Below are 17,192 nucleotides of genomic sequence, written 5' to 3' on the forward strand. Positions count from 1 at the left end.
AAGGCAGACATTTAAGCATTACCAGTGAGGGTTAAAGAGTGGATGAGAACATGAAAATAATAAAAACAATTAAGTTGGCATAGCAGAAATTGGGGTACATTTTCTTTTGTTTTTTCTCCCTTCCTTTTCCATCTTTTGTATTAGATGTTTTCCTCCAATGTCTGGTGATTGCAATCTGCCTACTTGACATAAGAAGGTTAAGTGTTTGTGGGGGTAGGTTGGTGACTGGGCTGAGGTGTGGGGCGCTGTGGGCGGCCACGTCTTTGGGGCTGGGGGGGCTCCTTCGTCAACCCCCGTGGGCCTCTTCTATTGAGTTTGTTTGGATTCCCCGGGGACGGTTCTCCTAGTCTCCTCCCTTCAGGGCCTGTGTCTGTCTGTCAGTGTCTTAAGAGCCCAGCAGGAAGAGAAGGCTGCCATCAGAATATTCGTTTTGCCTGCATTGATGTGATCCATCTTTTTTTTCCTTTTATCCCTGCAGTACCCCAGGCCATGTGTTACCCTGTTGATGAAATTTAGAGCTTGTGGGAGAAGGTGGAAGGGGGTGTTCACCCTGCTGTGCAGGGTTTAGAAACTTCTCCTACACCTGTCCCCTGCTCCACACCCACTGAGCTGCGTCAGGTGCCATCCTGCATCTGCTGTACTTTGCTGTACAAAATTTTGTTGCTGTCGTTCTGCACCTTTATTAGTCTTTCTGGGTTTACATATTTTTAAAAAGTCATGTATTCTTGACCTGTCTTTATCAAGAAACTTATTCTTGTGATTTCCAGTGTGGTAACCACTGGCCACATGTAGTGGTTTATTTAAAAGCTGAGTTTCTCAGACACACACACTGTGAACGCTCAGTGTCTATATGTGGGGAGTCGCCGTGGTGTAGGACCACGCACGTGGGGACTGTTCCCGGTACTGCAGAGCCTGGCGTTCCCTGGGACGGTGCTGGTCTGTAGTTTCTAAAATACGAATCAGACCATGTGCCACCCAGGCTCAGCCCTCCACCATCTCCGCGGCATCTCGGTACCGGCTCTCGTTCCTCTCCGCCTTCCTGTTCCGTTTGTCCATATCACTGTTGACCTCATTGCTTGCTCAGCTAATCAAAATAAAACCCCTGCAGATTTCTGATCTCTTGGTCATTTGATACTTTACGTTTGTTCCCACCATGTTTCTGCCTAGAATTTCCCCCACCCCAACTAATGTGGCTCCTTTGTTGTGACAGTTTGTCCATTGTTCGTGTTTTAAAAATGTTTTTCAAGGTGGAATGGAATATAATCCTAAGGTATGATGGCAGCCATTTCCTGTTACCCTTTTCCACCCGTTTTATCTGGTGTAGTTGTGGGGAGACTGTGCTGTTGAGGATGCACGTGCTTGCTGTCATGTGCACGTACTTACTGAGGAGTGAACCTCACTGAGGGAGGCAGAGTGGAACTTCAGTAGCTCTCCGTCTGTCTTCATATATTGGTGTTTCTGTTCTCCTGACTTAAGTCTTTTATTTTAACCCATGTTTTGTTTCACATTTTTCCTCTGGCAGCTCTGTTTTATTGCCTACATTTCTTATAAATAATCTCACATTGTTTTAAGAAAAAAAATGTAAGTAAAATTTTATGAGCAGAAATTGTATGGGACCTAGGTTAAGGCAGAGGCAACAGCTCTAAGTCTGTCTTTTTCTTTAGTAGTTTTGCCATTTGTAGGAAGGTCGTCTCCTTAGCTTCCTTCCCCCGTCCAGGGCTGGTGTCCAAGCCCTGCAGGCCCCGCAGCCGACCTCTCCGGGTAGGGCCTCCCCCATGAGTCTGCGGAAGGGAAGCTGGTCTTGTGGGGATGCCTCCTCCTGTGTGTAGGTGCCAGTGAGATGCTCTGCAGTTAAGCCAGTTCTGTGCAGATTCTGTTCTTTTCGGGACTACCACCCTGTCCTAACATACTGTTTCCCCGCCCAGTTCAGAAAAAAACATGTTTCAAAGTATCATCTTTTTCTCTGAGAAACAATTTATTAATAATATGAAATATGATACTTTCCTTGTACGACAGTTATCTTTGTTATAATTTGGAAATATTTTCTTTCTTGTGTGAGTGGTTTCGGGAGAAAGGAGTCGCATGACATAGAAAGGCTTGTGATTTGAATAGAAAGAGGGTCCCAGATTCTTCCTGCGGCTTAATTTTGGGGACTGTTTCATTGCTTCCTGCGATTTGAGTCTTACATTGTATCTGTACTAGTTCCTTGAATACCCAGTTTGGTTTTCAGAGATGTCAGCTCTTTGGGATTTATTAAGAATTTGTTGTATTGCCTCTCCTTTTATTAAGAAACAAAATAAAACAAGCCACAGTTCTTTGATTAATCTGTACTTCATGTGTTTGTGGCTGAATCCTAAAGGAAAGTCATCTAGGTTGTCATTTGATTTCTGTGGGTTTGCTCATTTTCTTTTCATCTTTCTTACAGAATGGACATGGTAGTCGAAGTCAGCAGACAATAGACAGTAAGTATATAAGCTAACTGTTGTGGCTGGTGGAAACCAAAGAGAAAAAGAGCACAGCTGATGTGATGGGGAAAACAGTTGGCCAGTGGCTGATTCTGCAGAAACAGTCCTTTCACGGTTTCTCTGATAGCTATCTCTGATCCATCGTTGGCATCATTTCTTTGGGTTTAGAGTTTCAAGTAGAGATTCCCATGTGACCGACTTGTAGCTGATGGTGTTATTAGAAATGTCATAGCCACAGTGAAAAGGAGGTAATTGTCTTGTGTTATTCTCCCCAAGTCAGACTGCACCCCCGGTGTGGAGTGTGGTACTAATTAAGCTTTTGCTCAGAGGCCCCTGTTCCAAGATGGTCAAAGGGCTCTCACTCCAATAATGTGAAAGACTTTTAAAGCAAAACTTGGTGTGCTAATTTAGGAAAGACCTTGTGAGGAAGAGAGGGAAAATGTTGCTCACTGTAAATACTTGGGAGAAAATGAAGGGGATCCCCACTCCCCAGTCTAGTACAGCTCAGTGATCACTGGAGACAGCGCTGGCGAATCCCTGTTAGTCATTTCCTTTGTTCTTGGCTAGTTTGTCTGTGACGGTGTATGGTGATTTTTGTCCATCATTCCATAAGGCAAATGGGTATCTGTACAGGGTATGGAAATCAGAAAGATCCTTTTATTTCGGAATTTTTGGAGTATGGGTGTGGAATTTGCCAGACCAGGAGTGGGCCTCGGCTGGAATCGAAGTGGTGCATGTGACTTGCCCGGGGTTGGATTTGGTGTTGTTTGGCCACCAGAACTGTTTGGAGATACATTGATAGCTCTGAGAACGTTGGCTGTCACAGGAGGTTGGAGTTCACAGGCCGTGGTTGAGAGGGAGGTTCTTTTGTCCAGGCGTGGGGCTGAGAACACACAGAGGTGTGCTAGGTTATTCAGAGATTTTAAGTAAGATGCTGAGATGCGAAATGTCCGTAAGACGCAGTGTGCGATTCAGATGGGTTTTCTCTCCTGTGCTCTCTTCTCCGGCCATACCCGCCCCCGCCCCCGCCCCCCACAGGTTTTTTGAGAGGCTTTCCATGAACCTGTTACCAGTGTGATCCACACCCAGGGAGCTGAGTGTTGGGGTCTGAGTTTGAGGCCAGGACACCTGTTTGCCTGTCTGGTTTCTGGAGGAGCAGGTGTCACCTGGGAAGGACTGTCAGGAAGGCGCTCACTCTGAGCTGACCAAACCGAGTGTTGCCCTCTTGCTGCCTGTGTTTGCCTTCCAGTCGTCCTCCCTTTTAGAGGCAGCGTGTGTCCCCTGGGCTCCCAGGGCTTCCTGCAGGAAAGGCGCTTCTCCCCCCTGACTGGGAAAGACAGTGATGCTGTGGTTCCAAGCACATATCTGAATTGTGTGTGTGTGGATGGCACTGAAACTGAGTCTTTTCTGTGCCTGCCCCCTCCTGCCTTAGATTGACTTTGAGCTTTCACAAGGTCAGCCTGATTTGATACTCTTTTGATAGCAAAGAACTAACCCCCAAGTGGTTCACCCACCAGAGAGTCACTCTCCCCTGTTGTGCTGCATGTTGTAACCATATTTCTCAATCCTAGAGCCTCTTTCTCTGGGAAAGAGGTCATTTCCCACTCTTGGCTGGAGTTCTGTGTTCTGACCGTCCTTGCCATAGTCACATCAGACAGAGAAGGGACCATCTTGGTGGCATGCTTGGGCATTTTCCCTGGGGAATGTAACTTTGTATCTGTCTCAGTGAAGCCTGACATGTCACAGAACAGTCAGCGTATTTTAGATACTCAAGGTTGGTTCTGGAGCTAAACAGATGTGTTTTTTACAGCTACTTCATCCGTTCCAGCTCCAAAGACAGCAGACCCGCCCTCTGCCCTCCCGTCTGTGGGCTCCCTGCCCAGCACCACCTCCTGCACTCCACTTCTGCCCCCTGTGTCCCAGCACACTGCCACTCTGCCTTCCTTGTCCCAGCCTGGTGACCTGTCCAGCAGCCCCCTCTCTCAGCTAAGCAGGTATGGGGAAAATGGGGGCCTGGAGTTGGAGGCTCACCAGGGCGAAGTCCTGGAGCCCTTACAGAAGGGTGTTCCCACCAACAAAACCACTGTCACCCCCAGCACGACCTCCTGGTCTTTTGCAGTAATGCTCCAGTGTCACTTTTGGCCAGGCGGGGTCTCTGAAGCACCTGGAGTGACAGCTTTGCGGGCCTGAAATGTCTCTGCTGTGATGGAGCACTGGATCCCCTGGGGAATGGGTGGGGCCAAGGGCCCTCTGCTGTTCTTCAAGGAGGAAGGCTCAGGAGGGAGCCCCGAGCCTAGTTTCCCCCCCACGTCTGGGCCTTGTCCCTGTGACGTGGACTGAGAATGATGACAGGTCTCTGGCTTGTACTTGTCAGGGTTTCAGAGATCAAGTTATCAGAACAGGGCGCAGGAGAATGGGATATGGCTGGTCCTTAAGAGCTCTCCACATGGTTTGAATTTTGGATTTGATGGGAATTCAAGGTCTGACTCTGGCATGTGGGGTTGCACATAGGAACTTTATTCAGAAGCCTCACACACAGATTTAAGGGGGTCTCCAAGGCTAGGAGTGTGATCCTGTACTTGTTTACAGTCTCAAGAGCACATGGCTAGAGTAGCCTGAATCTGGCTCTGTAGGTTTCCCAGGCCAGATGTCCCAGGTCCTCATGGCGAGTGACCCCTTAGATAATTTCTAACCACCAGAACACCTGGACTGGGTTCCAAGGTGATAGGGAACGAAGGGTGTGAAGCCTGAAGCCGGGCCCCCCTGCATGGAGTGACTTGGTGGGGTGGACACATGGTGCTCTGTTTTGTCTTCTAGCTCCCTCTCCAGCCATCAGAGCAGCCTCCCGTCTGCACACGCAGCCCTCTCCTCCAGCACGGCACACACAGTAAGTGTTCTCTAGGCCCCTTACCCGCCACCCTGCTCAGCCAGCTTGGAGCTGAGTCATGTGCAGGTAAGGTTCAGTTTGTGGAGTACACACATTTCAAATACTCTCGATGGCTTGGCTGCAGTGTCTTGATCTGGGTATGTGGTTTGAATGGATGGTTTCGTAGGCACCGTGGAGAACATCTTGCTTCCTTAAGTCCATGCCTCTGTGGAAGAATTGGTCCCCCAGACCTGGTACATGATTGGCAGGGCTGTCGGGTGGTGAATTTGTTCCCCAGAATTCACCGAGCTCCCTGTATGTTATAGGAGACCTTTCTGCCTAGCAGGATTGGTTTCATTTATTGTCTGGGAATTTTTTGGTGGGGGAGGAGGTAATTAGGTTCATTTGTTTTTTTAATGGACCTACTAGGGATTGAACCCAGGACCTTGTGCATGCTAAGCACATGCTCCACCACTGAGCTGCACCCTTCCCACCAGGACTTGTTTTATTGAGGTATTTGCAAGCTTTTTAGAGGAAAGTACACTCCTTGCTAACTTGTGCTTGGCTCCATGGACAAGTCAAGTTTAATCGAGAGCATCCTTCCTGGATAGTGCTGTGTTACTTTGCGAAGGCCCTTGTAGAGAGAGCGAAGGGCAAAGGGAGAGCTGTGTGAGGCGTATCCATCCTTTGCCACATGCACTTGTGGTCCTGGGGGTCTTCCTGGTTGTGGCGTCAGGTGTTTCGTTCACTCGACCATGTGCCGTCTCCTCCAGCTCAGAGGCAGAGACTTTGGGAAGGTGGCTGCTAGAGAAGGGAGTGTGGAGTGTGGAGAGGCAAGAATGGAAGCACAATTCGGGCACCAGCTGACAAGTGTCCTGACGTGCCAAAGAGCAACCTTACGTGTGGTTACAGAGGTGCGCCCTCTGAGCTGTGGAGCCGGGGGCGTGGTTCCCGTCATCGGGCTCAGGCCAGTCTGTGTGGGCAGGGCTGTGAGGGCAGCGGTACTAGAAGCTGGGAGAGACTGGAACATAAGGAACTGTGGCAGGACAGGTGCCTGGAAAGAGCAAACTTCCTCAGAGTTGGGGTAGATGGGTCCCAGGCAGGGAGGGAAGTCTCGGGTGCAGATGAGTGGGGGAGTTGGGAAATTGAGGCAGTTTGTTTCCTCTGAGAAGGTATATTTCAAACCTTTGGCTGTAAATGAAGTGATGGAAAAAGTTCGATTCTTTCTTTCATCGGTATCTGGCTAATATGGCTTTCAGACTAGTTTTACAAGTGAAATCTTACCCACAGTTCATGGTCTTCAAACACATAGATCACCACCTTCCTGGCAGAGCCTGAGGGGAATGTCTGCCTTTGGGCTAAGGGCCTGCCCATCAGCCAGTGCTTCCTGTTTGGCCAGTGGGAAGCCATGAGATGTCCCCACTGTGAGCCCTGGAGAGCTGGCCTCCTGTCCCCTGGGCACTGTGTTTGGAGCCTGGGGCCCTTGCTTTCATGGGTCAGCTGCACTCTGTGTCTTAGCAAGAAACTCTAAATGGTGCAGTCCCAGCGGCCGCAACCAGAATCGCCTTGTACGGTTGCTAGTGTTGTCCTAAGATACAGTAACAAAAGGCATAAGAAGATACGTACTGGAAAGGTTTTCTGTCTCTCGTGTGCTCCCCTCTCCCCCTCTTCCTACTACTGTCTTGATCCTCTAGAGTTTCTTTTTTTAGCCCATAAAATAGAAAATGCATGCACAGTCGCTTTCCCTTTGCCTTCTGCCCCTTCCTGTACTGTAAATAGGGACTTTCCACACAGTGTCCTTCCAGGTTTTCCCTCACTTAACAGTGTGTCTTCAGGAGGTTTCTTTGTGGAAACAGAGTTCTTTGTTCCTTTTTCAAAGCTCTGCTGCTTATATTATCAGTTCTCTTCTGATGGAGCTTTAGGGCCATTTTCAGTCTTGCTACCTCGGAACTGTTGCAGGCTCAGTTCTGGACACCACAGTAGAGCAGTTATCACAGGAGACTGAGTCACGTGAATCTTTAGGTTTCTCAGTGCATGTAAGTTATGTTTATACTAAATTGTAGTCTATTAGGTGTGCAATAATAGTATTATGTCTTAAAAAAAACAATGCACAGAACTCAATTAAAAATACATTATTAGTGGTTGCCAAGAGGGCAGGGGGCGGGAAGAGATAGACTGGGATTTCAAAATTGTAGAACAGATAAACAAGATTATACTGTATCACACAGGGAAATATACACAAGATCTTATGGTAGCTCACAGAGAAAGGAATGTGACAGTGAATATATACATGTTCATATATAACTGAAAAATTGTGCTCTACATTGGAATTTGACACAACATTGTAAAATGATTATAAATCAATAAAAAAAAGTTAAAAAATACATTATTAGCTTACAAAATGCCAACCATCTGAGCCTTTAGCAAGTTGTAATCTTTTTGCGTTAGTAATATCAAAGGTCACTTGTCATCGTAACAAATATAATGAAAAGATTGCAGATATTGAGAGAATTACCCACATGTGACACACAGACAGGAAGCGAGCAAGTGCTGTTGGTAGAACGGTGCCGACAGCTGTGCTGTTTCAGGGTTGTCACAGACCTTGACTTCGTAAGCAGCACAGCATCTGCAAAGCACAAGAACACAAGAGCTGCCCTCGGTAACCTTCTGTACGTCTTGGTTCATGTGTGTAGCTGTGTCTAGAGGGTCAGCCCTGGAGGTGGAGTCACTGGGCGTTTATCATTTTATACAAATTGCCAGATTGCTCTGCATAGTGATTCTAACCCATTTCCCTTTGACTGGCAATGAATGAAATGTTCTGTTTCCCTACTACCTCCTCAAATGATGTTACCAAACATTTGTATTTTTCCAGTGTGTTAACAGAAAAATGACCTGTCAATGTAGTCTTTAATTGAAAGAGTCTGAACATCTATTTTATATGTTGGAAAGTTATTAAATTACCTTTTGGGTGAGCTGTTTACAATTGTTCATTTTCCTGTCTGGTCTGTGGCATTTATTTTTTATACTTGGGAGACTAGTAAGTAGCCTCTGGTGATGGGAGATGCAAATATTTTCCATAGGTTTGTCACTTTACAAATATTTTTGGTTTTTAAATAGGTATATCAGTCTGCCATAGCTCGGTCTTTCCCGCGTTAACCTTAGGAAGGAAACCTAGTGTTTTCTGCTGCCCTTTGTGTTCTGTGGAGGGTCTGGCGCAGCTGTGCTTTTCTGGGCTCATCTGAGGAGCTTAGTGGCAGCCCCGCTGGAGGGACTGAGCGAGCCAGCATCTTGTCTCCCTCCCAGATTTGAGAGGTGAGGAGCAGACAGGAGCCCAGTCAGGGTCCGCTGGAGGAAGGAGAGGCTTGCTGGGCGACTCCTGAGTTCGTGCTGGCAAATCAGGAGCCACTTCTCCAGCAAGCTGCTCTTCTGTGGATTCCCCCACTCCCAAGACTGGGCCTGTTCATTTTTCTGTCCTGTAGTTGAGTTGAAAAGTTGTGTGGCCAGTGATAATCACAGTGCAGTGGGCAGAGCTGTTCTTGCTTCTGTGGCAGGTGTTCTTGGGGGAAGCCTGACTCTCTGCAGGGACCGTGGAGTGGGGAGCTGGGCAGCCTCTGCCCCGCTCTGGGCTCTCCTGTCCCTGGTTCTGTCCATCTGGGTGGAAGGACCAGGAGTCCTGGGGAGCCCCAGGACACCGTGATTTGAGCTGTCTTCATTTGCTGACCCCTTTCTGGGTGGTAGGGCCCCAGTGCCGGGGCTGGGTGGGTGGGGTGGGCTGTGGCACCAGGACCCGCACAGGCAGAGCTGTCTGCAATGGGAGGCAGAGCACACGATGGTCCCTTTCCTCTTGCACCTTCCTGTTCCTTTTCAGCTTCTCCTCCAGGAGTTTCCAGTTTCTTTGTCCTGGATACGTTCTGGTTTGGAGGCTGGTCTCCTCTCTTTTTGGGCCTTGCTTTGCCCAACTGGGTGTCTCTCCTTCACCCACCTAGCAGCCCTTGAAGCCCTTCCTGATACCCGTTTCTGGCGCCTGGGCAGGATTCTGGGAACTCAGGCTCTTCAGGGCTTTCTGCCAGGTTTTGCCCTTCCTGCCTCGGTGGTTCTTTTTGTGCAGGCATAGGGCCGGGTGAGCCCTTGGTAGGCCCCAGGGGCCTGCAAAGTGTCACCAGGTTCTGGAGCAAAGGCCTCCCCTGTTGGCCACCCGTTACTTCCAGGTTAGACTAGCTGAGAAGCCCAGTTACCCCAGAGGGCTCCTGCGTGGGCTGGGCTGCCCGGGGGTCGGCTCTCTTGAGACTCCTTGCCTTTCTGTGAGGTGATACTCTGTGCTCATCTCTGACATAAGGTTTACTTGGGGTTTTGTGCCTTGTTTCACATACCAAAGCATGAGCAACTTTAAAGATTTTTAGGAGGGTCTTGGTCATGAATCTCAAATTTAACGTCTTGGTACGCAGCTTATGAGTTGTGTCCCGATGGCCTGCTCTGGCTGTAGTGTGAGGGGCCACGGTGCCCTCACGCCCAGGTCCGTCTGGAGACTGTGGGCCCCCATGCCAGGCTGGTTCTCTTGCACTCTCGTGCTTTGCCCCCAGATCCATGTGTCCTGGCTTTTTTGTTTTGCCAGCATGCCAGCGTGGAGAGCGCCCCTCCCCTCCAGTCCTCAGCCACCTTCTCCACGGCAGCAACCTCTGCCTCGAGTGCCACGTCCTCAGGGCTCAGCCTGCCGAGCAGCATGAACGCAGTGAACAGCCTCTGCCTGGGCGGTACCGCCGTGAGTGCCCCCAGCAGCAGTGCCAGGGCCACGCCCTTGGTGACCTCAGGTGTGTGCCCCAGAGGCCTTTCCTGCTTCCCCAGCCCCTTGAAGGTGCAGCTCGGCCCCCCAGGGAGGAGGGCGAGGTGGGTCCATGGGCATCGGAAGATCAGTCTCCTTCCGGCTCTGCCATTGCTCGCTTGTCCTCTTTGTTCCACTGACCTCTTGAGGCCCGGTCCTTCCGGTGCTGACGTGGGGGTGGGTGGAGCCAGTCAGGGTGATTCTGAAGTCAGTTTCTGAGGGGGCTACTCCCCTCAGGCAGGACTCCTGGCAGCCTTGGTGCTTGTAGCTCCCCACTCTTGTGTCCTGGCTCATCCCTGGAGCTGAGATGACAGAGCAGCCACCATGGGCTCCTCCTGGTCACTGGTGTGACTGCCTTTTAGCCAGACCTGGGCAGTCTGTGTGCGCCAAGCTGACTGTGCTTTGGTAAAACTGCTGACCTGCCTTTGACGCAGCCCGTCCCTCTCCGGGCACCAGCCTGCCCGCCCTGTTCTGAGGGGCATATTGTTCCCACTGTTCAGGTTTGCTTGGTGCAGTGTGACCTTCAGGAGTGGGCGGGGCTGCTGTTTCACGTCACAGGGGCATGGAACCCTTTGACGACATGGCCTGAATGTGGTGGCATGTGCTTTCGGTCTCCCCCATCCCCAGCATGGCCTCTCTCAGCTGCTTCTGCCCCTCCAGACCGTGGCCGCTTCTGGGGCAGCACCGTGACAGTGAGCTCAACACCCCCGTCCGTCCCCACAGTAGCTGAGGGACCTCACTCTTGTGCTCACTTCACTCCGTTTGATTTTTATCTTTACAGGCAAAGCACCCCCTAACCTGCCGCAGGGGGTGCCTCCCCTGCTGCACAACCAGTACCTCGTGGGCCCCGGAGGACTGCTTCCCGCCTACCCGGTGAGCACGTGCGGGGCTCCTGGGCTCGGGCGGGCACCCGGCGGGACCTGGCGGGGCTGGGGTTGCGGCAGTTCCTTCCACAAGCCTGCTGCCACCCGGAGCCCTGGCGTTTCTCCATCGAGACTCCGTCAGGGCGGGGTGTCTTCCCACAGCAGCCTGACTAGGGCCTCTCCCTGAATGTATCCTCTGCCCCCAACCTGGTTTTAGGCCCCCACGTGGGCTTGGGCTTCCCGGGGGATGGTGTATGTGGTCCCTAACAGTCGTTTGTTCCTCGTGCAGATCTATGGCTACGACGAGCTCCAGATGCTGCAGTCACGGCTTCCAGTGGTGAGTGGGGTTTGGAGTTGGGGGGGCGGGGTCGGGCACTTTCACGAGTCCCACTCCCATGGCCTGGACCGCCGCCCTGCCTGGCCTCAGGACACTCAGCCTGAGGACTTCCCTCAGCACTGCTTCCGTTTGGTGGTTGTGCCTGGTGCGACTGTAGCCTGGGGATGCGCATGTCCTGTGCCCCTGCCTAGGGAACGTGAAGACCACTGTGACCTGGGCCCCCAGTAGGCGGCGCCCCTACTCAATGCGGGTCCTTCTCTTCTCTCACCCCCAACTTTGTTTTTAAAAAAGAAAAAACCATGTAACACAAGGTGTGGGGTTGTTTGCTGCCCCAGGAATTTTTTATAACGTCGTCTTCTTCGAAGCTCTGTCCAGCCTGGCTGTTGGTGATACTGTGGTGGCAGCATTGCTCTCCTGAGCGAGCGGCTGGAGCTGACAGTCTCTGAGGGCCCCTGTGGGCTTGGCCTGCCCTCACTGTTAGAACGCTGCCCCAAGAGCTCTCTGGTTGCTGCAGCCTAACTCAGAGGCCGGGGTTGCCTCTTTATTTAGGCCCTTGCTACCAGGACGAAGCCTTCCCTGGGCTGGCCGCGTGGACAGGCCCACGGTGCAGGACAGGTGCAGAAGGAGGCTCCTGACTGCCGCTCCCTTCTTGTCCAGCGTTTCCCAGGCTCCTGGTAATTTTGAGTAGACCAGGGCTTCTGTCATATTGTCAGAGACTGGATGTGTGCTCCACTGGATATGGTCGTTTCTCTTCCCCAAAGCTTTCTCCCCTGTGAGGTGTCTGTCTTCAGACTCCTCTCCTTGGTGTTGCCCCTCCTGGGTGGGCCACAGAGGGTTCAGGGAGCCGCAGACACCACCTTCACCTCCTAGGCTTGGTGGCTGAAGCTCGTGTCTCTCAGGAAGACACTTTCCCACCTCCTGGAATATTTCCAGAGGCTGGTACCTGGGCAGCTCTCCGTACAGTGTGCGAACCAGCAGCCAATCACACTGCTGCTCAGGGGCCTGCAGGATGCTCCAGCTGCTGCCCACATCTCTGGGGGGCTCTAGCAAGGATATTGAGGACGTGATGGCAGATTTCTAGGGTGGTCACCAGAATTCGGGGTCTCTGGGGATGCGTTAGCCTTAGGGCTTTGCAGGGAAACTAGAAGTGGCCCTGGTCCCCCGACACTCATGAGACCTCCCAGCCACCGGCTACAGGAGCTCAGAGATGGGATGCAGGAGACGGTCCTGAATGAGTCTGCATGTGGGTGCTGCTCAGGCCTCTAGGAGGGGCTCAGTGAGATCCCAGCCCTGCAAATCATCCTGCTTCGTATTCCCTTTATCACTTTGTGCCTTAGAAGAAATCACCTCAGAGCATGCCTGCCCTTTGAGGTAGATTTCTTTCATTGTCCCCTTTGGTCATTTCGGCCTTTGGATTTTCTTCTTCTGTGAAAGAGCTCCCCCTCCTGGGCTTCCTCTAGGCCTGTCTCCAGTTGTGTTCCTACTAATTGTGCTTTTCTAGCCCTGCCTCTTAGGGTTCTTGGTTGAGGATGTTATGGCTTTCTTGGCGATTAGCCAGAGATGAGGCCAAAGGAAGGTATACGTGCCATTCCTAGACACTGTTAACCACGAGGAAAGCAGGAGGGCTCAGGGGCCCAGGGTGTAGTATGTCCAGGACTGGCAAAGCCCTGAGTGCTGAGGGAGGGTCAGGGCAGGCCTCACCTTTGCAGTTTTGCCCTTTGGCATCCACACTTCCTGTGGCTCCTGTGTCAGTGTTGCCGGGGCAGAGTGGGTGGTGAGAGGCTAGTTCCTGCCATGACCCGAGTGTTTTCCTGCACCTGTACCTACCTGGTATCGCTGCCCTTACTCCTGTTAAACCATTTAGGCTCCTCCTACCCTTTTATAGGTTTCTACTTGTCTAGTCAGCTTTCCTAGCTGCCCTTGAGAATCATTCTCCCTGGAGAAGCCAGTAGAGTTGGTTTGGCCGGTGGCATTCACCAGCATCCTTCTGCAGTGTGAAATGGACGTGTTTGATTGGGCCTCCAATGGCTCTGCCTGGGGAAGGCTGAGGGGCTGGTCAGTTTTGTCTGCGTTTCGTGTGGCTGCCACATGGCTCAGCTCTGACGGGCACCACTTGTTTTGAGTTCTCTGAACGCTGCCCTCTGGAGGTGCACATGTGATATCCCCGCAGCCGGAGCAGAGCGCCTGGGCTCCCTGCAGGGGAGGAGTGGGGCCAGGCCGTTCTGCTGACCGGGCGTCTCTTGTCTCTCCTAGGATTACTATGGGATTCCTTTTGCTACACCCACAGCCCTTGCCAATCGAGATGGGAGCCTCACTAATAACCCATATTCAGGTTAGTCTTGTTCAGGGGGTTAGGAAAGCTGGGCATCCAGTTGGCCTGTAGCTCATCCCGAGTCTGGCAACAGAAGCAGACAGGCTGCCGAAACCTGCCAGCTTCCTGTTGTTGAGCTGGCCCCCAGACCTGTTCCTGTTGGCAGGGGCCAGTCTGGCTTTTTTCTGGTTGGATATGGGGCAGTGATTGGATTCAGTGCTCCTCTTCTCCTAGGTGATGTCGCGAAGTTTGGCCGAGGTGACTCTGCCTCCCCTGCGCCCCCCACCACACTGGCTCAGCCACCGCAGAACCAGTCGCAGGCCCACCACACAGCCCAGCAGCCCTTTCTGAATCCTGCGCTGCCACCTGGCTACAGCTACACTGGCCTCCCCTACTACACAGGCATGCCCAGTGCCTTCCAGTACGGGCCCACCATGTTTGTGAGTAATGAGAGGGATATTACTCTAGCTCCAGCCAGCAGAAGCAGGGAGGGAGGGACAGGTCCCCACTCAGTCTCTCTCCTGGCCTCGAGGAATGAGTCAGGCTGGGGGTGAGGTTACCTTCCCCTTTTAGATCTAGTGTGTGTTGTTGCGCTAATGAAGACAGGTCCCTAGTGGGTGTGTCACCTGCTGCCTAAGGCTAAGCTGGGGGTACGTGACCTGCTCCCCCTACTCTGTTCCTCCACTAATGCCTCTCCTGCTTGCCCCCCACCAGGTCCCTCCAGCCTCAGCCAAGCAGCATGGTGTGAGCCTTAACACCCCCACCACCCCTTTCCAGCAGGCCAGTGGTTACGGCCAGCACAGTTACAGCGCAGGTGAGGGGTGCTCCGGGCACAGAGGTGCGAGTGGAACAGACTTGCCTAGCTCACACATGCTCTTGTCCCCTGCCTGCCAGGTTATGACGACCTGACCCAGGGGACAGCAGCGGGAGACTACACCAAGGGTGGCTACGGTGGATCATCGCAGGCACAAAACAAGTCTGCAGGTTCTGTGCCTGGCAAAGGTAGCGTCTGCCCCTTCCTTTCCAGGACTGAGGCCTGGAGGAGTCATCTCCTACCCTGCCTGCTCCTCAGGCGAGGCTACCCCAGAGTGCCCCTGGAGGTGGGGGAGGCTGGAGCTGGGACCAGCTGCAGTGGGAACAACTGCTTTTCCTCCTAGGAGTGTCCGCATCTTCAGGCACCAGTGGTCTCCCTGATATGACTGGTTCTGTCTACAACAAGACCCAGGTGAGGGAGGACGGATGCTAATGGGTAGGCTGGTGGGAAGATGCTGCCAAGCGGGCCTTCACTGTTGTCTCTCTGACCTGCAGACTTTTGACAAGCAGGGATTTCACGCAGGGACCCCTCCACCGTTCAGCTTGCCCTCGGCCTTGGGCTCCACCGGGCCCCTGGCTCCTGGCGCAGCCCCTGGTTATGCGCCCCCACCGTTCTTGCACATCCTGCCCGCCCACCAGCAGCCTCACTCACAGCTGTTACACCACCACCTGCCGCAGGACGCTCAGGTGAGCCCAGTGGTGGAGGCAGCCACCCTGCCCTGGGCTGGGGGCTCTGCTTCAGCCCTGACAGCCTTCTCTCCTCCTCAGAGTGGCTCCGGTCAGCGCAGCCAGCCCAGCTCCCTGCAGCCCAAGCCACAAGCCTCCAAACCTGCCTACGGCAACTCTCCATACTGGACAAACTGAGCCCCGAAGAAGGGAGGGGTGGGGTGGGGTGGGGCTTACTCTGGGCAGGAGAGAACACACGGAGCCCATTTCTCTAGGAGCCCGGCGCCCTTTCCTAGAGTTCCTGAAACGTGTAACTGTGTCAGCCGAGCCTCTGTGGGGAGCCTGCCTCCCAGACTCGCTGTTGTATGTAGTGTATTTATGTATGTATTTGTAAATGTGATCGAAGTCTTGGGGGAGTGGGGGCGCTACTGCTACTCTTAGCCAGCTGCCAGCTGTCCCCACTCAAACCCCTTCTCGCTGTAGCAGAGTAATCCCCTCCCTCCCTTCTGCCTCCAGGCCTTCTACACCATCCTCTCAGTGGCAGCGTCTGGGAGGGCTGGTTTAAGGCAGTCTGGGTATTGGGGTCAGGTACCAATGAAGAATCACGACTTATCTCACTACCTTGTAAACCACTATTTGAGTTTTCTTCCCTGTGTGATTGATTACTTTATCCATCTCTTAGAGAAACTGGTCCTTTTGTCATGTTCCCCTTCTGCCAAATCTTGCTCTGGTAATAGCAGAGATAACCCCCCCGCCCACCATAAAAGTGACACCTGTTTGTCTTCATATAGAGCAGAGGCTTCTGCTTCTGGTCTGGTCTTGTCCCCAGAGACTTACCTTCTTCTGGCTGACCATTTTTAAAATAATCTGAATTTGCACTCAGAGATACTCAGCCAGTCAGCTCCCATTTAAAAAAAAATATTGAAGATATGCTTTCATTTCGATGAGCGCTTGTCTCCTCTATTTTGGTCGTCCTAAACCAGGTGGGCGACTTTCAGAGGTTTTCTCTTTTGCCCAACTCCACCTAATAAAATTCTGAGAGCATGCTCGGTCTCTGTGTGGTGTGACTGAGGGATGGCCCAGGGCACAGGCCACCTGCCTCTGGTTCCTGGGACCCTGGTCTTCACAGGGCTGACGTAGAGCTCACATGGTCCGTCTTCTGATGACAGGCTGTGAGAGCTTCAGTTGGTATCTCTTGCTTTGCTGGGCCCAAACAGCATCCAGGGAAGGAAAAGTTAAGTGATGCAGCTGAAAAAGAAAGCTACTCCTCCTGACAGGGCACAGGCAGTGTTTATCAGTTACCTTTGCTTTTGTTGTGACTCTGTTAACAGACTTAGGGGACAAAGCAGTCTCCCACTGGGGCCTGTCAGCAGGAATGTTAGGGCAGGGTGCACTCTTTTCCAAAGGAGCAAAGATAAGAACTAAGAACAGTTTTAGGCTTGTAAGAGAATAAGCTTGAGCAGCTAAACCTGTCCTTTGCTTTTCATCAACCAGATGCAATCTTGACTGACAGCCATGGGCTCTGGTGGAACAGATGGCTAGTGAGTCAGGGCGGTGTGAAGCTGGTAAGTGGGTCCCGGGCTAAATACCTGCTCCAGAAAGTCCCAAGGAATTAACTCACCGGGGGCCAGGGGCCAGGATTCTGACTCCCCCTGTGCTAGTCCGGCTCCTCCCTCTTGAATCCAGGCCACCAGAAACAACCAGGGCCATAAACTCTTCCCGTGTGTTGGCCTCAGGTGTTGTCTGAAGCATTAGAGCTTCTCATTTCAAGAACCAGCCTAGGGGTACAGTCTTCGCCTTTTCTTTTTTGACCTTGGTCCATGGTCACGTGCTGCTATAAAGCCACAGCTTGGGATCCTGACTTTTAAAAAAGATGGGTGTACACATCTGAAACTGAAAATTAAATTACATGGTCTCACACCTGATCCCTGCTTTTTAGCAGCAGGAAGTTAGTTAGATGACAAGCGACAATAATAACAGAAAACTTGCCTAAGGAGGGCAGTAGAGCACCCACCCCCTCCTTCACTTCACCGACCTACTTGTATTGGCAGA

The 17,192-nt window shown here is 52.1% G+C and overlaps 1 protein-coding gene and 1 non-coding gene across 2 annotated transcripts in view; both read left to right on the plus strand.

Annotated features, from left to right (window-relative positions):
* The window catches only part of UBAP2 (ubiquitin associated protein 2), a 95,646-nt gene extending 79,460 nt beyond the window's left edge, over positions 1-16,186 (plus strand). The window contains exons 16-28 of the mRNA XM_015249975.3: positions 2,426-2,462; positions 4,276-4,459; positions 5,283-5,352; positions 9,944-10,139; positions 10,932-11,023; positions 11,303-11,350; positions 13,604-13,682; positions 13,896-14,101; positions 14,376-14,475; positions 14,556-14,663; positions 14,819-14,886; positions 14,970-15,161; positions 15,243-16,186. Of these exons, the coding sequence (XP_015105461.2) occupies positions 2,426-2,462; positions 4,276-4,459; positions 5,283-5,352; positions 9,944-10,139; positions 10,932-11,023; positions 11,303-11,350; positions 13,604-13,682; positions 13,896-14,101; positions 14,376-14,475; positions 14,556-14,663; positions 14,819-14,886; positions 14,970-15,161; positions 15,243-15,338 (1,476 nt within the window). The 3' untranslated portion in view covers positions 15,339-16,186. The remainder of the gene's footprint in view (positions 1-2,425; positions 2,463-4,275; positions 4,460-5,282; positions 5,353-9,943; positions 10,140-10,931; positions 11,024-11,302; positions 11,351-13,603; positions 13,683-13,895; positions 14,102-14,375; positions 14,476-14,555; positions 14,664-14,818; positions 14,887-14,969; positions 15,162-15,242) is intronic.
* Positions 3,793-3,876, plus strand: LOC116279984 (small nucleolar RNA SNORD121A). The gene has a single exon (XR_004189308.1). It is a non-coding gene; the product is annotated as a small nucleolar RNA SNORD121A (small nucleolar RNA).
* Positions 16,187-17,192: the final 1,006 nt, after the last annotated feature.

The sequence above is a fragment of the Vicugna pacos genome, chromosome 4 (genome assembly GCF_048564905.1).
Source record: "Vicugna pacos chromosome 4, VicPac4, whole genome shotgun sequence".
Lineage (NCBI taxonomy): Eukaryota > Metazoa > Chordata > Mammalia > Artiodactyla > Camelidae > Vicugna > Vicugna pacos.